This window comes from Falco naumanni, chromosome 10 (assembly GCF_017639655.2).
Source record: "Falco naumanni isolate bFalNau1 chromosome 10, bFalNau1.pat, whole genome shotgun sequence".
Lineage (NCBI taxonomy): Eukaryota > Metazoa > Chordata > Aves > Falconiformes > Falconidae > Falco > Falco naumanni.
The window spans coordinates 19254939-19270223 of record NC_054063.1 but is presented as its reverse complement, the minus strand read 5'-3'; the positions used below and the strand labels follow the sequence as shown (position 1 = coordinate 19270223).

Sequence of the window (15285 nt, the reverse complement as noted above, 5' to 3'; positions counted from 1 at the left end):
GCCGGGGCAGGCAGCCAAGGGGCAGAGCAGGAAACCGCCAGCTCCCTCCTCCAGTGCGGTGGGTTGCGTAGCAGGGACTGGGTCAGCTGCCTGCCTGCACCCTGCCTGCACGCTGCCTGCACGCTGCCTGCACCCTGCCTGCATCCTGCCAGCCCCACGCCAGCTACAGAGCTCATCAGGGTGCTGGCTGCAGTGCCAGGGTGCCAGCACGGCTCCTGGAGGCCACCTCCTCTGGGTAAGGCGCCCCATTAGCTGGGGCAGGGGAGCTGCGGTTTGCAGCCCAAAGGGTGCGAGGTGTCGGCAGCCTGCCCAGCCTGTGGGCAGCCCCGGCGTAACCTGCCCCGTGCTGCTTCCTTGGGACCGTGGAGACTGGCAGCAGCATCTTCCCGCAGTCCGGCATGCAGCAGCCCCTCGAGCAGCAGCCCCTGGGCAGCGGGGCTGGCAGAGCCCCCAATGATGATGATGATGGTGGTGGTGGGAAGGGGAGCATGGACGGCAATGCTGTGAGGTGAGAGCGTGTGGCCAGGACGGAGGGGAGGCAGGAGGGGTCCAGCTGCACTGCCCCATCCCCGGAGCTTTTGTTTGGTGCTGGGCTGGGGCAATGTGGAGCTCCGCTCTCTCGTCTCATCACTGGGAGCATGAGGGACTGGGCTGGGGTCTCTCTGACATCCCTGTCCCCACAGCGGGAACCCCTACACGGGGCTGGTGAGCCGCCTGCGGGCAGCCTGGCTCTCGGGGAAGACACGGCCCATGGAGTACCGCGTGGGCCAGCTGGAAGCCCTGGGACGCTTCTTGGACGAGAAGAAGCAGGACATCCTGAATGCCACCGCCTTGGACATGGGCAAGGTGAGACCACCGTGGGCAAGGTGAGGGGGCCAGGAACTGGGAGACCCAGTGGCTGGAGGAGCTGAGGGACTGCCCACAGCCCTGCCAGCTCCTGCCATCACACAGAGGGCTGATGTGATGTCTCAGCAGAGCTTCCTCACCGCTTTGGTGCTCCATCCCCATGCTGGGCTTGGAGCCGCTGGATGTGGGTGGAGATGGCGGCGGGGAGAGGGAGCTGGAACACACCCCAGCCCACCTCCTCCAGAGCTCATCCCTGCCCTCGGCATGGACAGAGGTGGCTGTGGGGAGCATCTGGACATAATTAGCTGTTCCCAAACACACCATCCTCAGTTTACCTCTTTTCTGGGCAGGTCCATCCCTACTCCTGTTACCTCCTCCGTGTGCTCCCTGCCTTGGGCTATCCACTGAGTGTCACCCCCTCCCCTTGGTGCACACCCAGGCTGCAGCTGTCGCAGCCTGGACCCCCCAGCTTTGCATTGTCCCCTACCTCTCTGCTCCCTCCCTCCCCATGATGTCAAGGACACCAAGGGCTGGGGCAGAGCAGCCCCATCTCCAGCGTCTCTGTAAGTCTTCAAACAGCTCTGGCCCCAGCAGCCCAACAGTTCCCCCTTTGGTACAGCTCATCTGCCCACAGCTGGAGCCTCGCACACCACAGGGGGTTATCATCATCTGCTGTTCTCCATCCTGGTTCACAGCTTCCCTTTGGACACCCTCCCCATCCTTACTGCACACTGGTTTGATGGGATCTACATAATTTTTCCTATTTTTAAGCAGCCAGCTCTTGTGCTGAGGGGATCCTTCCTTCTCATTTGCTTCTGCACCCTTTGTGCTTCCCCTTTCCTGACCCAGGCAGGGGCCTGACACCCACCTGCACTGGGAAACCTCCAAGGCAGCATTTGGGAAGCGATGCCGCCGGCGCTGACCCGGTTCTGGGCAGGGGGGATTTGAGAGCACCTTCCCTTCCCGCCCCGTACTGAGCATCTCCGCTCAGGTCCGGCTGGTGCGGTGCTTGCGGCTGGCGTGGTGCCAGCAGCTGGTGGCCGGGGCTGCAGCTTGTGCGAAGGTCTTGTTCATCCGACCTTCAGTGTGAGAGAGGACAAATGGAGGCAGCCACAACTGCTCTCACCCCAGGGGTAGATGTGAGATGGAAAAAGTCTGCCGATGAGCCTAAGGCAGTGCCATTGAGGGTTAAAATTTGGGATTTGACATTTTGGTTAGTACAATTATTAACCCTTTCACAGCAGTACAGTCATGGGTTTGGTTTTGTATTTTTAATGACATGGTTTCCTCTGCGCCTGCTCACACTGTGCCCGGGTTGGCAGCACCTGAGCGTTATCCCCAGGACACTGGCCATAGCCATGGCTGAGTAACCCCCGCTCAAACATGGGCACAAGGGTGGTGCAGCGAGTGAGAGCGAAGGTCCGTCCGGCCCAGGCTCACTGAAGCAGGTTCAGAAACAGGGAAAGTACACACGATGCTCCCAAACACTTCTGGAAGCCAGCAGCACTGCCTCCTGTCCACACTGAGTGCCGTGTGCGTGCTCCGTGCTCCATACCCACTGCCGTGGCACTGCGGGCACCACTGGCCACCCAGTGTGCGAGCCGCCCTTGGGGCCACCACTCCTGTGAAAGGGCAAACGAGATGGACACATGGACACCTACTGCTGGTCCCGTGGAGAGAGCGGTCTGTGGTGTCACACAAGGGAGTCAGAGCAGCATCCCACCTGCGGTTCCTCCCGTCTCTTCTCAGGAAACGTTGGACACCTCCTGTAATACCCTCCCTGGGTGCCGGGTCTCTGCTTCTTCTTTCTTCTACCCTACGGGAGGTACCAGGCTCCCTTTTACCTGGCCTCATCTCGGAAAGCCCAACACGTGGTGCTCTGCTCCTGCTTGGGCTGCATCCCCTGCCACAAGCCCAGCCACCCCAGCCCACCCAAGCCACCCCGCTTGCCCGAACACCCACCGCAGCCGGCTGATAGCCATCGGCAGTGTCGGTTGTACTTCCTCATTTGCCTGAGGTTCCCTTTTCCTTGGAAAAGGCATCCAGCAGGTCGGTCTGCTTGTGCTCTCTGCTGTCTCTCACCCTGGAGGGGCACCCAGCCCCTTTGATCTTGCTTCTCCTCTCCATGTCATGGCCGAGCCACGCACCGGTGGTGCTCCCAAACTCCTCCGTTGTTCGGGCTCCCTCTCCACATGAACATCACGCCTCCCACCCTGCTGAGGGCAACCTCTGGAAGCCTCTGCTTCCCCCTCTCCCTCCTTCCTAGACTCGGCAGTGGATCTCCTCCCCGCTTTCTCATCCCACTCTGCCAAAAAAGCCTGCACAAAACAGGCTCCAAAATCTGGATATTCCCTTTTCTCTCATATTTCCTCCCAAACCTCAACACCTGGCCGGTGGATATCCCCCAGGACCAGCTGTTGGTATCCACCAAACGTGCCAGTTCCTGTTCACCTTCCACCGTACCCCTGGGTGAGAAAAAAACCCAACTGCAGGACAAACGCAGAGGGCTCTCGTGGTGATGGATGGTGAGAAGGTGCTGGCAGAGCTGGATGTCGGCGCCGGCGCTGTGCCCATGCCGGTGACATGCCCACGGTGGGGCAAAGGGTGGGGAGGACACTGCTTGCACCTGCATCATTTCTGAGCTTTCATTTATCAGGCTAAATCCTTGAAGGCTCTTATTTGAGTTGCACCCTGGCAGGTTGTGAAAAAATAGCCTGTCCTGCTATAAAGCCCTCTCTTCCCCCAGACGCCACCCCCGCCTCCACAGACCCCCTCTCCTCCCCAAACACTTAATTTTCCTGAACCTCAAGGGAGCTCGCAGCAGGGCAAGCGTGGCTGCAGGCAGGTCGCTGCCGTGGGGCAGCCCCGGTGAGATTGCAGCAGGATATTGGAGCTCACCAGTGCCCTGCGCTGCAGACACGGTGGGGCTCACCCTCTCTCTGTGGGGTGCTGTGCCGTGGGGCTTGGGGGTGGGAACAAAGTGTGTGTCCACCATGGGACATGAAGGGCTCGGGTCCCCAAATCCTGGGTAAAAAATATGCAGAGTAGGGACAAGAGCTGCTGCTGTGCTGTGGCACGTGCCGAGGTGACGCGTGGGCTGCTCTGTGTCCCCAGCCACCCTTTGAAGCTGAATTCTCAGAGATCCTCCTCTGCAAGAATGAGCTCCACGAGACCCTGAACAACCTGTCCCACTGGATGAAGGACGAGCAGGTGGACAGGAATCTGGTGAGAGGGAAGGGGAGGGAGAGGATGGGGGGAAGGACCCACCTCCTGGGCAGAGCAGGGTGGGATGCTGGCATGCAGATGGCGGTGCAGGTTGGGACTCATCCTGCAATGAAGCATTCCTGATGCGGTGGGTGTCCTGCAGGCGACACAGCTGGACTCGGCCTTCATCCGCAGGGATCCGTACGGGGTGGTGCTCATCATCGGGTCCTGGAACTACCCCATCCACCTCTTCCTGGTGCCCCTCATCGGGGCCATCGCTGCCGGTGAGCTGACGTGCCCTGACCCAGCAGCTGCAGACAGTGCTGGACACTGGCGGGGGCACCGCGACCCCAGGCTGGGGTGCCGGCAGGACTGGCTGTCACTGTGTCACTGCTCCAACGTCCTATAATCTCCCCCCAGGCAACTGTGCCATCATCAAACCCTCGGAGATGACCAAGAACACCGAGACACTCGTGGGTGAAGTGCTGCCCAGCTACCTGGACACGGTAAGAAGCTCTCCCTGTCGCTGTCTCATGGCTGGGGTGTTCCTACCCCTGCGCACAGGGTGCCATGCCCTGTGCCCTCCCAGCGCTGTGCCTGCTTTGCACATGCCAGCACTACTCCATCCCTGGCTTCAGGCACTGCCACACGTCCTTCCTCCATGCTGTTGGTGGGGATGGGGACACAGTGGCCCAGGCAGATGGTGACAGCGGGGTACCCTTCATCTTATGTGGCAGGACTGCTTTGCCGTGGTGACCGCGGGTGTGCAGGAGACCACCAGGCTGGTGGAGAACAAGTTTGACTACATCTTCTTCACTGGTATGTCCCGTGGGCCAGAGCAGAGCCCTGCCTGGCTTTTGTGCAAAGTGGGATGAGTTCCCACCAGGCTCCCTGCTGTGAACTACCCTGCCCGTCAGCATGGGATGGTGGGCAGCCAGCCTGCAAGCAGAGGACCCCTTCCCTGCCCTCAGAGAAGGCAGAGCTCATTGTGTTGGGGATCTGGTGTCAGGATCCAGTACAGGATCTACCACCCACATGTTTGACGATCTAATAGCCATAATGGCTGAAATGGGGAATGCCATGGTGGAGCTGGAGAGGGTGCTAGAGGACTTGACATGTCTTCTCTGGCTCTGGCTCCTGATAAGGCTGAGGCCACGGGTTGGGCCGTAGCTGGTGGGATCCTCACCATGATGCATCTCTTCCCTGCCCACAGGCAGCCCCTCCGTGGGGAGGATCGTGATGACAGCTGCCGCCAAGCACCTGATGCCCATAACACTGGAGCTGGGGGGCAAGAACCCCTGCTACGTGTCTGACACCTGCGATGTGCAGAACGTGGCCCGGCGCGTGGCCTGGGGCCGCTTCTTCAACGCGGGGCAGACCTGCATTGCGCCCGACTACGTGCTGTGCAGCCTGGAGATGCAGGAGAAGCTGATGCCTGCCCTGCGTGAGGCCATCACTGAGTTTTACGGCCCCAACCCGCAGGAATCCTCCGACTTTGGCCGCATGGTGGGGGACAAGCACTTCCAGCGGGTGCAGGCACTGCTGCGCAGCGGGCGTGTGGCCATCGGGGGACAGACGGACGAGAAGGAGCGCTACATCGGTGCGGGCTTGAACTTCACATATGTCTCCTTCCTTGCGTGGAGTGGACTTGGATTTTGGAGTGGGTCTCATTCTTGGAGGGGAGGTTCTAGATGGAAGGGACATTTAGGGAAGGTTTGCGTGGGAGTCGGGTAGCTTGGTTGGGGTGTCCTGCCTTAGAGGGGGTGTGGGTCTTGGGGAGAGGACCAAGGTGTCATCTCCAACCTCTATGCATGGCTGATGCCTCCGGGTTTCTTTCTCCACAGCTCCCACGGTGCTGGTGGACGTGCAGCACTCTGATCCCATCATGCAGGAGGAGATCTTCGGCCCCATCCTGCCCATTGTTGTTGTGGCCAGTGTGGACGAAGCCATTGACTTTATCAACAGCCTTGAGCGGCCACTGGCTGTGTATGCCTTCTCCTCCGACGACAAGGTATGGTGTGCAGGCTGTGTAAGGCCAGGGCTACGCTTGCCCCATGCTCCTTGGCAGGTGTATTCAGCAGTGTTCATGCTCAAAAAAATTTCTTTACAGCAGACAGCCCTGGCTGTGGGGGAAGGATTGCAGCTGGAGGTGTGGGAACCACGCACGAGACCCATCCCCACCTTCTCTGCTTCCCTCCCAGGTGGTGAAACAGGTCCTGGAGCGGACAAGCAGCGGCGGCTTCTGTGGCAACGACACCCTGATGCACGTGACATTGACCTCGCTGCCCTTTGGTGGAATTGGTAGGTCCAAAGCCCCCAAGCTGCCTGCCCTGGCCAACGTGCACCGGGTGTGATCCTGCCCACGGTGCCTGAGCCGTGCTGGCCACGGTGTGGAAGGGTCTCGGGGCAGTTGGGGCACCCAGGCCTGGGTCCCAGGTCCAGGGGGCTTAAAGGTTGGGAGGGAAATCCTTGTGCCCCTGCCAGGACCCCACCAGAGGCCCCTGGCATCACTGTGTGAGGGCTTAGCTCTCAGGCTTTGCAGCCCCATTTCTGCTGGACGTGTGTGGAGCACTGTGAGGTTTCTTCTCTCTGTGTTTGCCACCCCCCAAGCACGGTGTTCCCTGTGTACGTGCAAATGTCTTGTTTAAAAGGTAGGGAATTTGAGTGTGCCCACCACAGAAACATCTCCATACCTTCCCTTCTACACGCAGTGTCTCTGCAGGGTGCTGGCAGGCAGCCCCTCACACCCACCCCGCTGCTGTGCCACCCCTTCTCTCTGAAGGAGAACACTTGGAAATTGTCCCTTACCCACAGTTTTCAGGAACTCGGAATTTCAGTTTTTAATGGATCTCCATTTTGGACTCTGAGTCTGAAGACAGCACAATTTCCTATGGATTCCCAAACGTACACAGGTGCCTTTATCAAAACTCCTGGAGATCTATATTGGATAAAACCACTGAGTGAGCAGCAGGGGACCCAGATGACAGCCCAGCAGAGATACAATGAGCATTAAAATCCTTGCAAGCATTTGCCATCAGCCCATCCCCGCACTAACAAATCACCCAAGGGGGCTATTTTTGAGGCAAATTTATTTATATGTGCAGTTTCTGATGGTCCTCCATGTTGCTTCACACAAAGCTTTTGTAAACCCACAGACCCCGAAAAGGTCTAAATTTTATTCTGAATCAATGGTCTTAAAGGTCTTTTCCAACCAAAAAGATTCTGTGATTCTACCATCAGCTGTAAGTTGTGTAGCGCTCATGTTTCAGTTGATGTACATGATTCTGAGCTCCCACGGGATGTTTTCTATCCGGAGCATCAGCAGGAAAACAAGACTTGCATTCTTTTAAAGGCTTCAGAACAAAGCTGTGCCTAGTTCTGCATTCTTCCACCACAACCCTATGCAGATGCATGAATACGAACAGAGCAAGCATCCACAGTCTTTACTCCTGAAAGTCTTCCAGCCTCCATCTGTTTCCAGCTCAGATGGTTTGCTAAGCCAGAAGGGTCCCTGCATGCTCGGTGAAGGGTGCTGGCCTCCACGTGCTGGCCCAGGCTCTCCTTGAATCCAAGGAAACTTGGTTCCTACGACAGCCCTGTGACATGGCGTTGCACAGCTCACAGGCAGCAGCAGCACTTCGGGGCTGTATCCCTTCTGCCCTGTTCTGGATGTCCACTTGGGCTGGCAAAACACGCTCAGAAGAGCTGCTCTCTTCCCTTGGAGAGGGGGGCTGGGTGATGGAGATACCCACTCTTGATTAGATGACCTTCACTACCATGGAAAACCAGCTCATATTCTCCACCCAAGCCACCCGGTGACCTTCCTCTGTGTCGGGGCTGGTGACGTGTGAGGTGCCAAACATAACCCAGGACTGACCAGGATTTGCATTTCTTCAGGGAGTCTGACTCACAGAATTTCATCACATCTCTTATCAGCACACCAGTGGATTTCCTTGTTTCCTGCCAGCCTGCCTGGCTTCCCCATGCTTGGTTCTGCCCAGCCAGCTTTCCCCTCCCAACAGCCACTTCAGTCGTCCTTGGAGATGGGTCACATTGTCACAAAGCCACCTCGACTGTCACTGCTTCCTGCTCCAGGAGCTCTGCCTGCAGCGGGGCTGGAGCCAGCAGGGTGGGGGGAAGGATGTGTTTCGGAGGGTATCCCTGTGGTAGGGAAGCAACTCTGGCAGCAGCATCTTGCCCACTCCAACACTACATCATCAGTTTGGTGATTCCCAGTCGCTCTGGCACCAGGAGAGGTTTCACGATCAAAAAGTTTGTTTTATTTATTTATTTATTTTAAAAAAGCAGTAAAGTTTTCCGAATTAGAGTAAAAAGATAACAGAAACTTGAAAGGGGATGTGGGAAGCACCTGCTAAAGAGTTGAAGGTATAGAAACAAGACTAATTGTCTTTACTGAGCGTTTTAGCTGCTTAAGCATCGTTGGAGATGGGGACACATCTCGCAGCATCCTCAAGGGCATGGACCTGTTCCAGGCTAGTATAAAATGCTGCTTCCCCCCCGGAGGGTGAGGACGGGAGGGCAGCAATCAGAGCTCTTGCCTCCCCACACCACGCTGAATGTGCTGCCCTTCCTGGTCCCTCCGCTCCCCCCATCTGCCAGCAAAGTGGGGGCACTGCAGATCCTCCCCGCAAAGCAGCAGGATGACGTGAAAGGCTCCAGCCTGCAGCTGGTTTCCTCAGAAATCCTTCAAGGTGCAGTCCCTCCTGGTGGGAACACAACGTTTTGTGGAACTCTTATTCCATGAAGATTTTTCTGGGCCTGCGTTAATGCGGTGAGCTCTGCACCGGTGCTAAACGTGTCACCTGAACTGGTGAAATCCAGACTGGTGAGAGGGTTATGGGGAACCTTTCCTCCTCCCAGCCTGGTCTTCTCACTCCAAACATCCCTCAAGCATCATTTGGGTGGCCACCTAGCCCCCCTCCATGATCCCCTTTAGATTGCTTTCAAGGGAAGAGTGGCCATGGCCAGCGCTCCCTGCCAACCCTGGTGGAAAGCAGCTGGATGAAGATGTGGTGCCGTCCACAGACACAAGCAGCCTCCATCGTCCCCGCATCCTCTGGGCGCTGGGAGCTGAATTTTGGCCTTGTTAGCCCTAATGGTGGGCAAGCGATGGCCAGACCCAGCCACCAACTGGGGACCTGTGCTGTGTGTTGCAGGGAGCAGCGGCTTGGGGATGTACCATGGCAAGTTCACCTTCGAAACGTTCAGCCACCACCGTGGCTGCCTGCACCGCGGCATGGGCCGGGAGGCCATCAACAGCCTGCGCTACCCGCCCTACAGCCGGCAGAAGCTGGGCATCGTCCGGGCTGCCTCCGAGGTGAAGCGCAAGGGGGCCTGCATCCTGCTCTGAGGGTCCCACAGCCTGAGGGTCCCGCACCCTGCTCTGAGGGTCCCCTGCCATATCTCCTGCTGCCAGCCGCGGTAGTTGTGGTGGCCATGTGCAATGAAAGGTGCTTCCCTGCAACCGGTGACCTCCTGTGTGCTTCCTTCCCACCTCCCTGCCCATCGGGAGATGGGATGGAGCCGTGGCCAACAGAAGGGAGAGATCTAGGGAGGGGTGAAGCCAGCAGGAAGGTGGAACCTGCCAGCACCTGGGGCAGAAGTTTTGTGACAGAGCCCCATTGGGAGCCCCTCTGCCCAACATGTCTCCTGTGCCCCACATCTCCCCATGCACAGGTCCTGCAGCCCCCTTGATGGGTTCCATCCCAGTGCCATCACCCTCTGCCTCCATCCCTGCCAGCCCCACTGCAGCAGGGGAGCAGGTGGGATGGGGGGGTGGTCCAGGGGATGCCTGCACCCCCTGCCTTGGGGACTCTCCCCCAAGAAAGTCCACAGCAACACCCTCCTCCCAAATCCATGGACTGGAACCATCCATTTCCTCTGCCCCATGCCCTGCAATTTGCTCTCCCTTATCTCCTGTGGGCTGGCAATCTTGGCAGTCCCACAGAGATGGGACTCTCCCCCGAGAAAGTCCACAGCAACACCCTCCTCCCAAATCCATGGACTGGAACCATCCATTTCTTCTGCCCCATGCCCTGCAATTTGCTCTCCCTTATCTCCTGTGGGCTGGCAATCTCGGCAATCCCACGGAGATCCTGGTGCGCAGCACAGGCAGCCGAGTCTGGAGCAGAGGGACAAGTGAGGTGCAGCAGGGACGGGAAGCCTTCTGCAGCATTTCCAGGTGTGCCGTCCTCCAGAGCCCCTGACCACGCTGTCCTGGTTGCTTCGGCTCCATCCTGGTGGGTTTCTGGGCTCCGTTCCTCCATCCCAGCTGCTCCTCCCCTCCCGCTACCCCCACCCCGTGCTCTGCAAATGGAGAATCCAGGTCAGACGCAACCCACTGCCTCTCCAGCACAAAAACCCGTTGGACACATCCCTGCACAGTGCTTAGTCCCTGGCAGGGTAGAGGGGCACACCAGGTTGCTCCTTCACCCGTGCTGCTCCCCCCCAGCTTGGGGAGCTGGCTGTGCTGGGGAAGGGGGTCCCTCTGCTTGGCCACTTGCTGCCGGGGCAGGAGGGAACACGGTGGCCGTGTCCATGGGCCGGTCGCTGCAGCCGTGTCGCATTCAGACCCTGACGAGTAGCTGGGAGGGTGGGGGGACAGCCCTCACGTTGAGCCAGGAGCTTTGGAAAGGATCCTCTCACTTTCCAAATTCTTCAGAGAGGAGTCCAGGCACAGCGGGATCAGCGTCTCCTCCCAGATGCATCGGTGGGTTCAGGTCGGAGGGGTTACGTGGTGACTCGCCAGAGCCAGTGTTTGCCTGCCTGAGCCCAGTTTAAGGACTTCCACCAAAACAGTTTCGCAAAGTTGAAAAAAAGAGAAGATTTATTAAGGTGACAGGTACAAGTTCAGGATTGCCAATGATAAACGCACTTACCGCAAAAATCGGGCTGGGGGTAAGTGTTCAGTGCTTTTGGTGACACAACTGTCCGGGTAGCATCTGATGTAGTCGAAATCCAAATTTGACCAAAGAGGCGGCCCTGCTCAGGGAGGAGAGGGGTCCGAGCCTGTCCAGCTGTCCTGTAGCTTGAGTTCTTGTCCTAAAAGGAAAAAAAAAATTATAAATGCCAGATCTATACTCACGGCAAGGTGGGGCTAGGTGAATTGTTGTGTGCCGACTGGCCCTTTGCAAGGTGGCGGTTCTGGAAGGTCGGTGGGGCCCAGCGGTTTGGCACGGACGGCTGAGAATTCGGTGGGGATGGATGGTACAGATGCAGGGTGAGATATGCAGGGTCCTCCTGGCCTCACCCCAGGCATCGCTCGGTTTGCTTGTTAGAGCACACCCACTACCCGTGGTAGGTGTGCTGCCCCGGGCAAACCCCCAGACCCACCTGGAGCCCAATGGAGTCACCGTTAGGTCAGGCTGGGGACACACACACCACCCTGCCAGTCACCCAGCCCTTCCCTGGAATTTTACTGCGTGGTCAGAGCTGGACGCCTTTGCCTGACCCGAGGGAAGTGATACTTCCTCAGCAGCAGGCAGTGCTCAGCGCCTCCTCAGGACGAGTCCCCACGTGGGGCTGCTCAGCCGCATCACCCAGCCCACGCTCGAGGTTTTTAACACGTGGCTGGCTCTGGATGCTCACATCCGATTTGAGATAAGTTATATTTCCTCCTCAGCAGAGCAGGGCTGAGAGATTCCTCCCAGCATGAGTGCCCACACGGAGCTGGTGAGCCGCCTGCGGGCAGCCTGGCTCTCGGGGAAGACACGGCCCATGGAGTACCGCGTAGCCCAGCTGGAAGCCCTGGGACGCTTCTTGGACGAGAAGAAGCAGGACATCCTGGATGCCACTGCCTTGGACATGGGCAAGGTGAGACCACCGTGGGCAAGGCAGCCAGTAGGGAATGCTTTCCTTTCCACCGCTAAAAATTGCAGCCCCCTCCCCTTCATTTATAAAACTCTCTGTATCCTGACCCACATTTTCTTGCTTTGGCTCTTCCCAGCCTCTCCTGGTCCCACTGCAGGGGAGTGCAGAGGGGCTGGCTGTGTGCTTGGCTGCTGGGCACCGCGCCCGGTGAGCAGTGGCCTTTATTTTTTTGTAGTTATCTTCAGCATAGCCTTTGGGGATGGCCCTGGTGGGGGGAACCACACAGCAACATCCCCTGGCCACACAGAAATAGAACAAATTAGTTCCAGGGCAGCCTCCAGTGGGAGCATCTGGGGGCCATTGTACCCTTTCCAGCTTCCAGAGCCATGTCTTCATCATGCCTTGTCTGGTGCAGCTGAACTTCTTGAGACACCAAATCCCCGACTTCAACCATCACCTTCTACTGTGTTCCAGCAACAGTGGGATAGGTGGCGTGCCACAATGCGGGCGGCACACTGGAGGGGTGGCTGTGCCACCCATCCACGCCACTGTATGGCCGCAGGGTGTCCCTGTGGGTGTCTTGCCCCAGTAGAGACAGTTACATCCTGCCACAGCTGCCAGGAGACTCCACGGTGACCTCTGTGGAGATAAACCACTGTGGGGCGGCCACGGGGCTGTGCCCGAAGCGGTGACCACAATGACCTCCTGTGTGTCCCCAGCCGCCCTTCGAAGTGGAACTCTCAGAGATTTCCATCTGCAGGAGTGAGCTCAACCACACGCTTAACAACCTGGGCACCTGGATGAAGGACAAGCACGTGGAGAAGAACTGGGTATGGGGCAGTGGCTGGCTGGGGACGTATGGCATGGCAGGCAGGTGTCCCTCACACCATCCTTCCTTCCACAGGCGACACAGCTGGACTCAGCCTTCATCCGCAAGGACCCGTATGGGGTGGTGCTCATCATCGGGCCATGGAACTACCCCATTAACCTCCTCCTGGTGCCCCTCATTGGGGCCATCGCTGCAGGTGCGGCTGGGCTGTGTCCCTGCCATACTGGGAGGTACCAGAACCTCACTGGGGGGTGCCCCATGTCCTCCTGGGAGTGGGAATGGGGTGATGGGACCGCACTGGGGGCATGTCTGCTCTGCAAGAGTGAGGGCCTTAACAAGAGGGAGCTCCTGTCCTGCAGGTAACTGCGTTGTCATGAAACCCTCTGAAATCAGCAGGAATGTGGAGAGGTTAGTGGCCGAGACACTGCCCAGGTACCTGGACAAGGTAGGAGAACCCTCTGCTGCAGTCACCTCCCTCTCCTTGGACACCTGCCCCTCTGTGTCCCAAACCTGCTTCACCAAGCCACATCCCCACCGAGCACTCTCTCTGCTCCTGCCCGGCTCTGGTGCTGCACTTCCCACCTCCCCTCCTTGTCCCAGGACTGCTTTGCCGTGGTGACTGCTGGCACAGAGGAGACCACCAGGCTGCTGGAGAACAAATTTGACTACATCTTCTTCACCGGTACATCCCTCAGGAATACTCAGTCCCAGCCCTCTCTTCAAGGCAGGGAGACGGGTGTGGAGCTGTCCCGGCAAGCCGGGTGCAGATCCATTGGGAAGTATGACCACACTGGGTTCATGCTGCTCCCCCCACCTTCAGGCAGCCCCTCCGTGGGGAGGATCGTGATGACAGCTGCTGCCAAGCACCTGACACCAGTAACACTGGAGCTGGGGGGTAAGAACCCCTGCTACGTGTCCGACACCTGCAATGTACAGAACGTGGCCCGGCGCGTGGCCTGGGGCCGCTTCTTCAATGCGGGGCAGACCTGTGTGGCACCCGACTACGTGCTGTGCAGCCTGGAGATGCAGGAGAAGCTGCTGGTCGCTCTGCGTGAGGCCATTACTGAGTTTTACGGCCCCAACCCTCAGGAATCCCCTGACTTTGCCCGAATTGTGGGGGACAAGCATTTCCAGCGGGTGCAGGCACTGCTGCGCAGCGGGCGTGTGGCCATCGGGGGACAGACGGATGCACAGACACGCTACATTGGTGAGGCATGGGGCGTACTGCCGTCGGGAGGGCAGAGGTGCTGGGTGGGGGTCCTGCTGGACATGGTCTGTGACCCCCAGCCAGGCAGCCCAGGCTTGGATCTCTCCCCACAGCCCCCACGGTGCTGGTGGACGTGCAGCAGGATGACCCCGTCATGCAGGAGGAGATCTTCGGGCCTATCCTGCCCATCCTCACAGTAACAAGCTTAGACGATGCCATCGCTTTCATCAATGCCCGGGAGCGGCCGCTGGCCATCTATGTCTTCTCCTCCTGCAAGAAGGTGCAGAGCTGGGCTGGGAGCAGCATCCCCCTCAGCCTGGGTCGCATCCTGCTGCAGGGGTCTGGGTAGCCACAGGCACCCAGTCGGGGCTGCTCCTTTGACTTTGTCCCTGGTCACAGAAGGAAAGCCACCATGTCCCCAGCCGTGCGTGTCTTAGTGCAGCCCAGGGGTGCCCGGTGAGTGCTTAGCACCCCTCTGCTTTCACTCCCCAGGTGGTGAACCAAGTGCTGGAGAAGACAAGCAGTGGTGGCTTCTGTGCCAACGACACCATCATGCACATGACGCTCACCTCGCTGCCCTTTGGCGGCATCGGTACGTCCATCCCCGGGAACAAGGTGCTGCAGGGGTCCCCTGCCCACCGCAGGCAAGGCAAGACCAGGGCCCTGCCTGCTGTGGGGGAAATCCTGCCCAGAGTCCTTCCAGCTCTGCCATCACCCACCACCCCACCCACAGCAGCTCCTGAACCCCTGCCCCGGGACTGTGCCTGGCACCTGTGTCCCAGTGCTGACCCTCCTGCCTTCAGTGGCTGGGCTGGGGGTCCGAGCTTGGTGCCCATGTCGGGGCCCCCTCCTCCTCCTCCAAGCCCCGGGGTTGGGCCTCTAGCCCGGTGCCGACTAATCCCGCCCCTGGAGTTCCGATTACCCGTCCCGACCTCCCCTGGGCCGTGCCCGGTGCCGGGGCTCTGACAGACGCTGCTCCGCAGGGCAGAGCGGCCTGGGCCACTACCACGGACATTACAGCTTCGACACCTTCTCGCACCCGCGGGCCACGCTGCTCCGCGGGGCCGGCCGAGAAGCCCTCAACACCCCCCGGTACCCGCCCTACGCCCCGCGCCGCCTCCCGCTGCTCCGTGCCACCACCGAGACCAAGCGCCGCGCTGCCTGCACCCTCCTCTGAGCCGCAATAAACGCTCACTTCCGCTTCCGCCCACGCTTCCGTTCCGCCCCACGGCCTCACTCGGCCAATTGCCGCGCCGCCCCACTGCCGCCCTGCCCAATCCACGCAGCTTCGCTCCCCTCGGGCCAATGAGAAGCGAGTCTAGCGCCGTCTGCCCCGCCCACTGCACGGCGGCCCGCCCCGTGACCCCGG

At 59.2% G+C, this 15285-nt stretch overlaps 2 protein-coding genes across 7 annotated transcripts; both read left to right on the top strand.

Moving 5' to 3' along the window:
* Positions 1-130: 130 nt before the first annotated feature.
* Positions 131-9535, top strand: LOC121095171 (aldehyde dehydrogenase family 3 member B1-like). Its single transcript, XM_040609643.1, has 10 exons — positions 131-508; positions 684-846; positions 3961-4071; positions 4214-4334; positions 4471-4556; positions 4788-4869; positions 5264-5650; positions 5895-6061; positions 6252-6351; positions 9228-9535. The coding sequence occupies exons 1-10, from the start codon at positions 399-401 to the stop codon at positions 9419-9421; spliced, it is 1521 nt and encodes a 506-aa protein (XP_040465577.1). The 5' UTR covers positions 131-398; the 3' UTR covers positions 9422-9535.
* On the top strand, positions 763-15093 carry LOC121095167 (aldehyde dehydrogenase family 3 member B1-like). 6 transcript variants are annotated; one of them, XM_040609625.1, is made up of 9 exons: positions 11722-11883; positions 12600-12710; positions 12785-12905; positions 13069-13154; positions 13310-13391; positions 13530-13916; positions 14030-14196; positions 14409-14508; positions 14900-15093. In XM_040609625.1, the coding sequence occupies exons 1-9, from the start codon at positions 11722-11724 to the stop codon at positions 15091-15093; spliced, it is 1410 nt and encodes a 469-aa protein (XP_040465559.1). The 6 variants fall into 6 exon arrangements, with proteins under 6 accessions (XP_040465557.1, XP_040465559.1, XP_040465558.1 ...); XM_040609624.1 differs by having other exon boundaries at positions 14409-15017; XM_040609622.1 differs by having other exon boundaries at positions 13310-13916; positions 14409-15017.
* Positions 15094-15285: the final 192 nt, after the last annotated feature.

Coding starts and splice junctions, on each gene's coding strand:
- LOC121095171 (XM_040609643.1), top strand. CDS start 399: ATGCAGCAGCCCCTCGAGCAGCAGCCCCTGGGCAGCGGGGCTGGCAGA. Junction 509..683: donor ATGGACGGCAATGCTGTGAG/GTGAGAGCGTGT, acceptor CTGTCCCCACAG/CGGGAACCCCTACACGGGGC. Junction 6,062..6,251: donor CCTTCTCCTCCGACGACAAG/GTATGGTGTGCA, acceptor CTTCCCTCCCAG/GTGGTGAAACAGGTCCTGGA.
- LOC121095167 (XM_040609620.1), top strand. CDS start 11,722: ATGAGTGCCCACACGGAGCTGGTGAGCCGCCTGCGGGCAGCCTGGCTC. Junction 11,884..12,599: donor CTGCCTTGGACATGGGCAAG/GTGAGACCACCG, acceptor GTGTGTCCCCAG/CCGCCCTTCGAAGTGGAACT. Junction 13,917..14,029: donor TGCACAGACACGCTACATTG/GTGAGGCATGGG, acceptor CTCTCCCCACAG/CCCCCACGGTGCTGGTGGAC.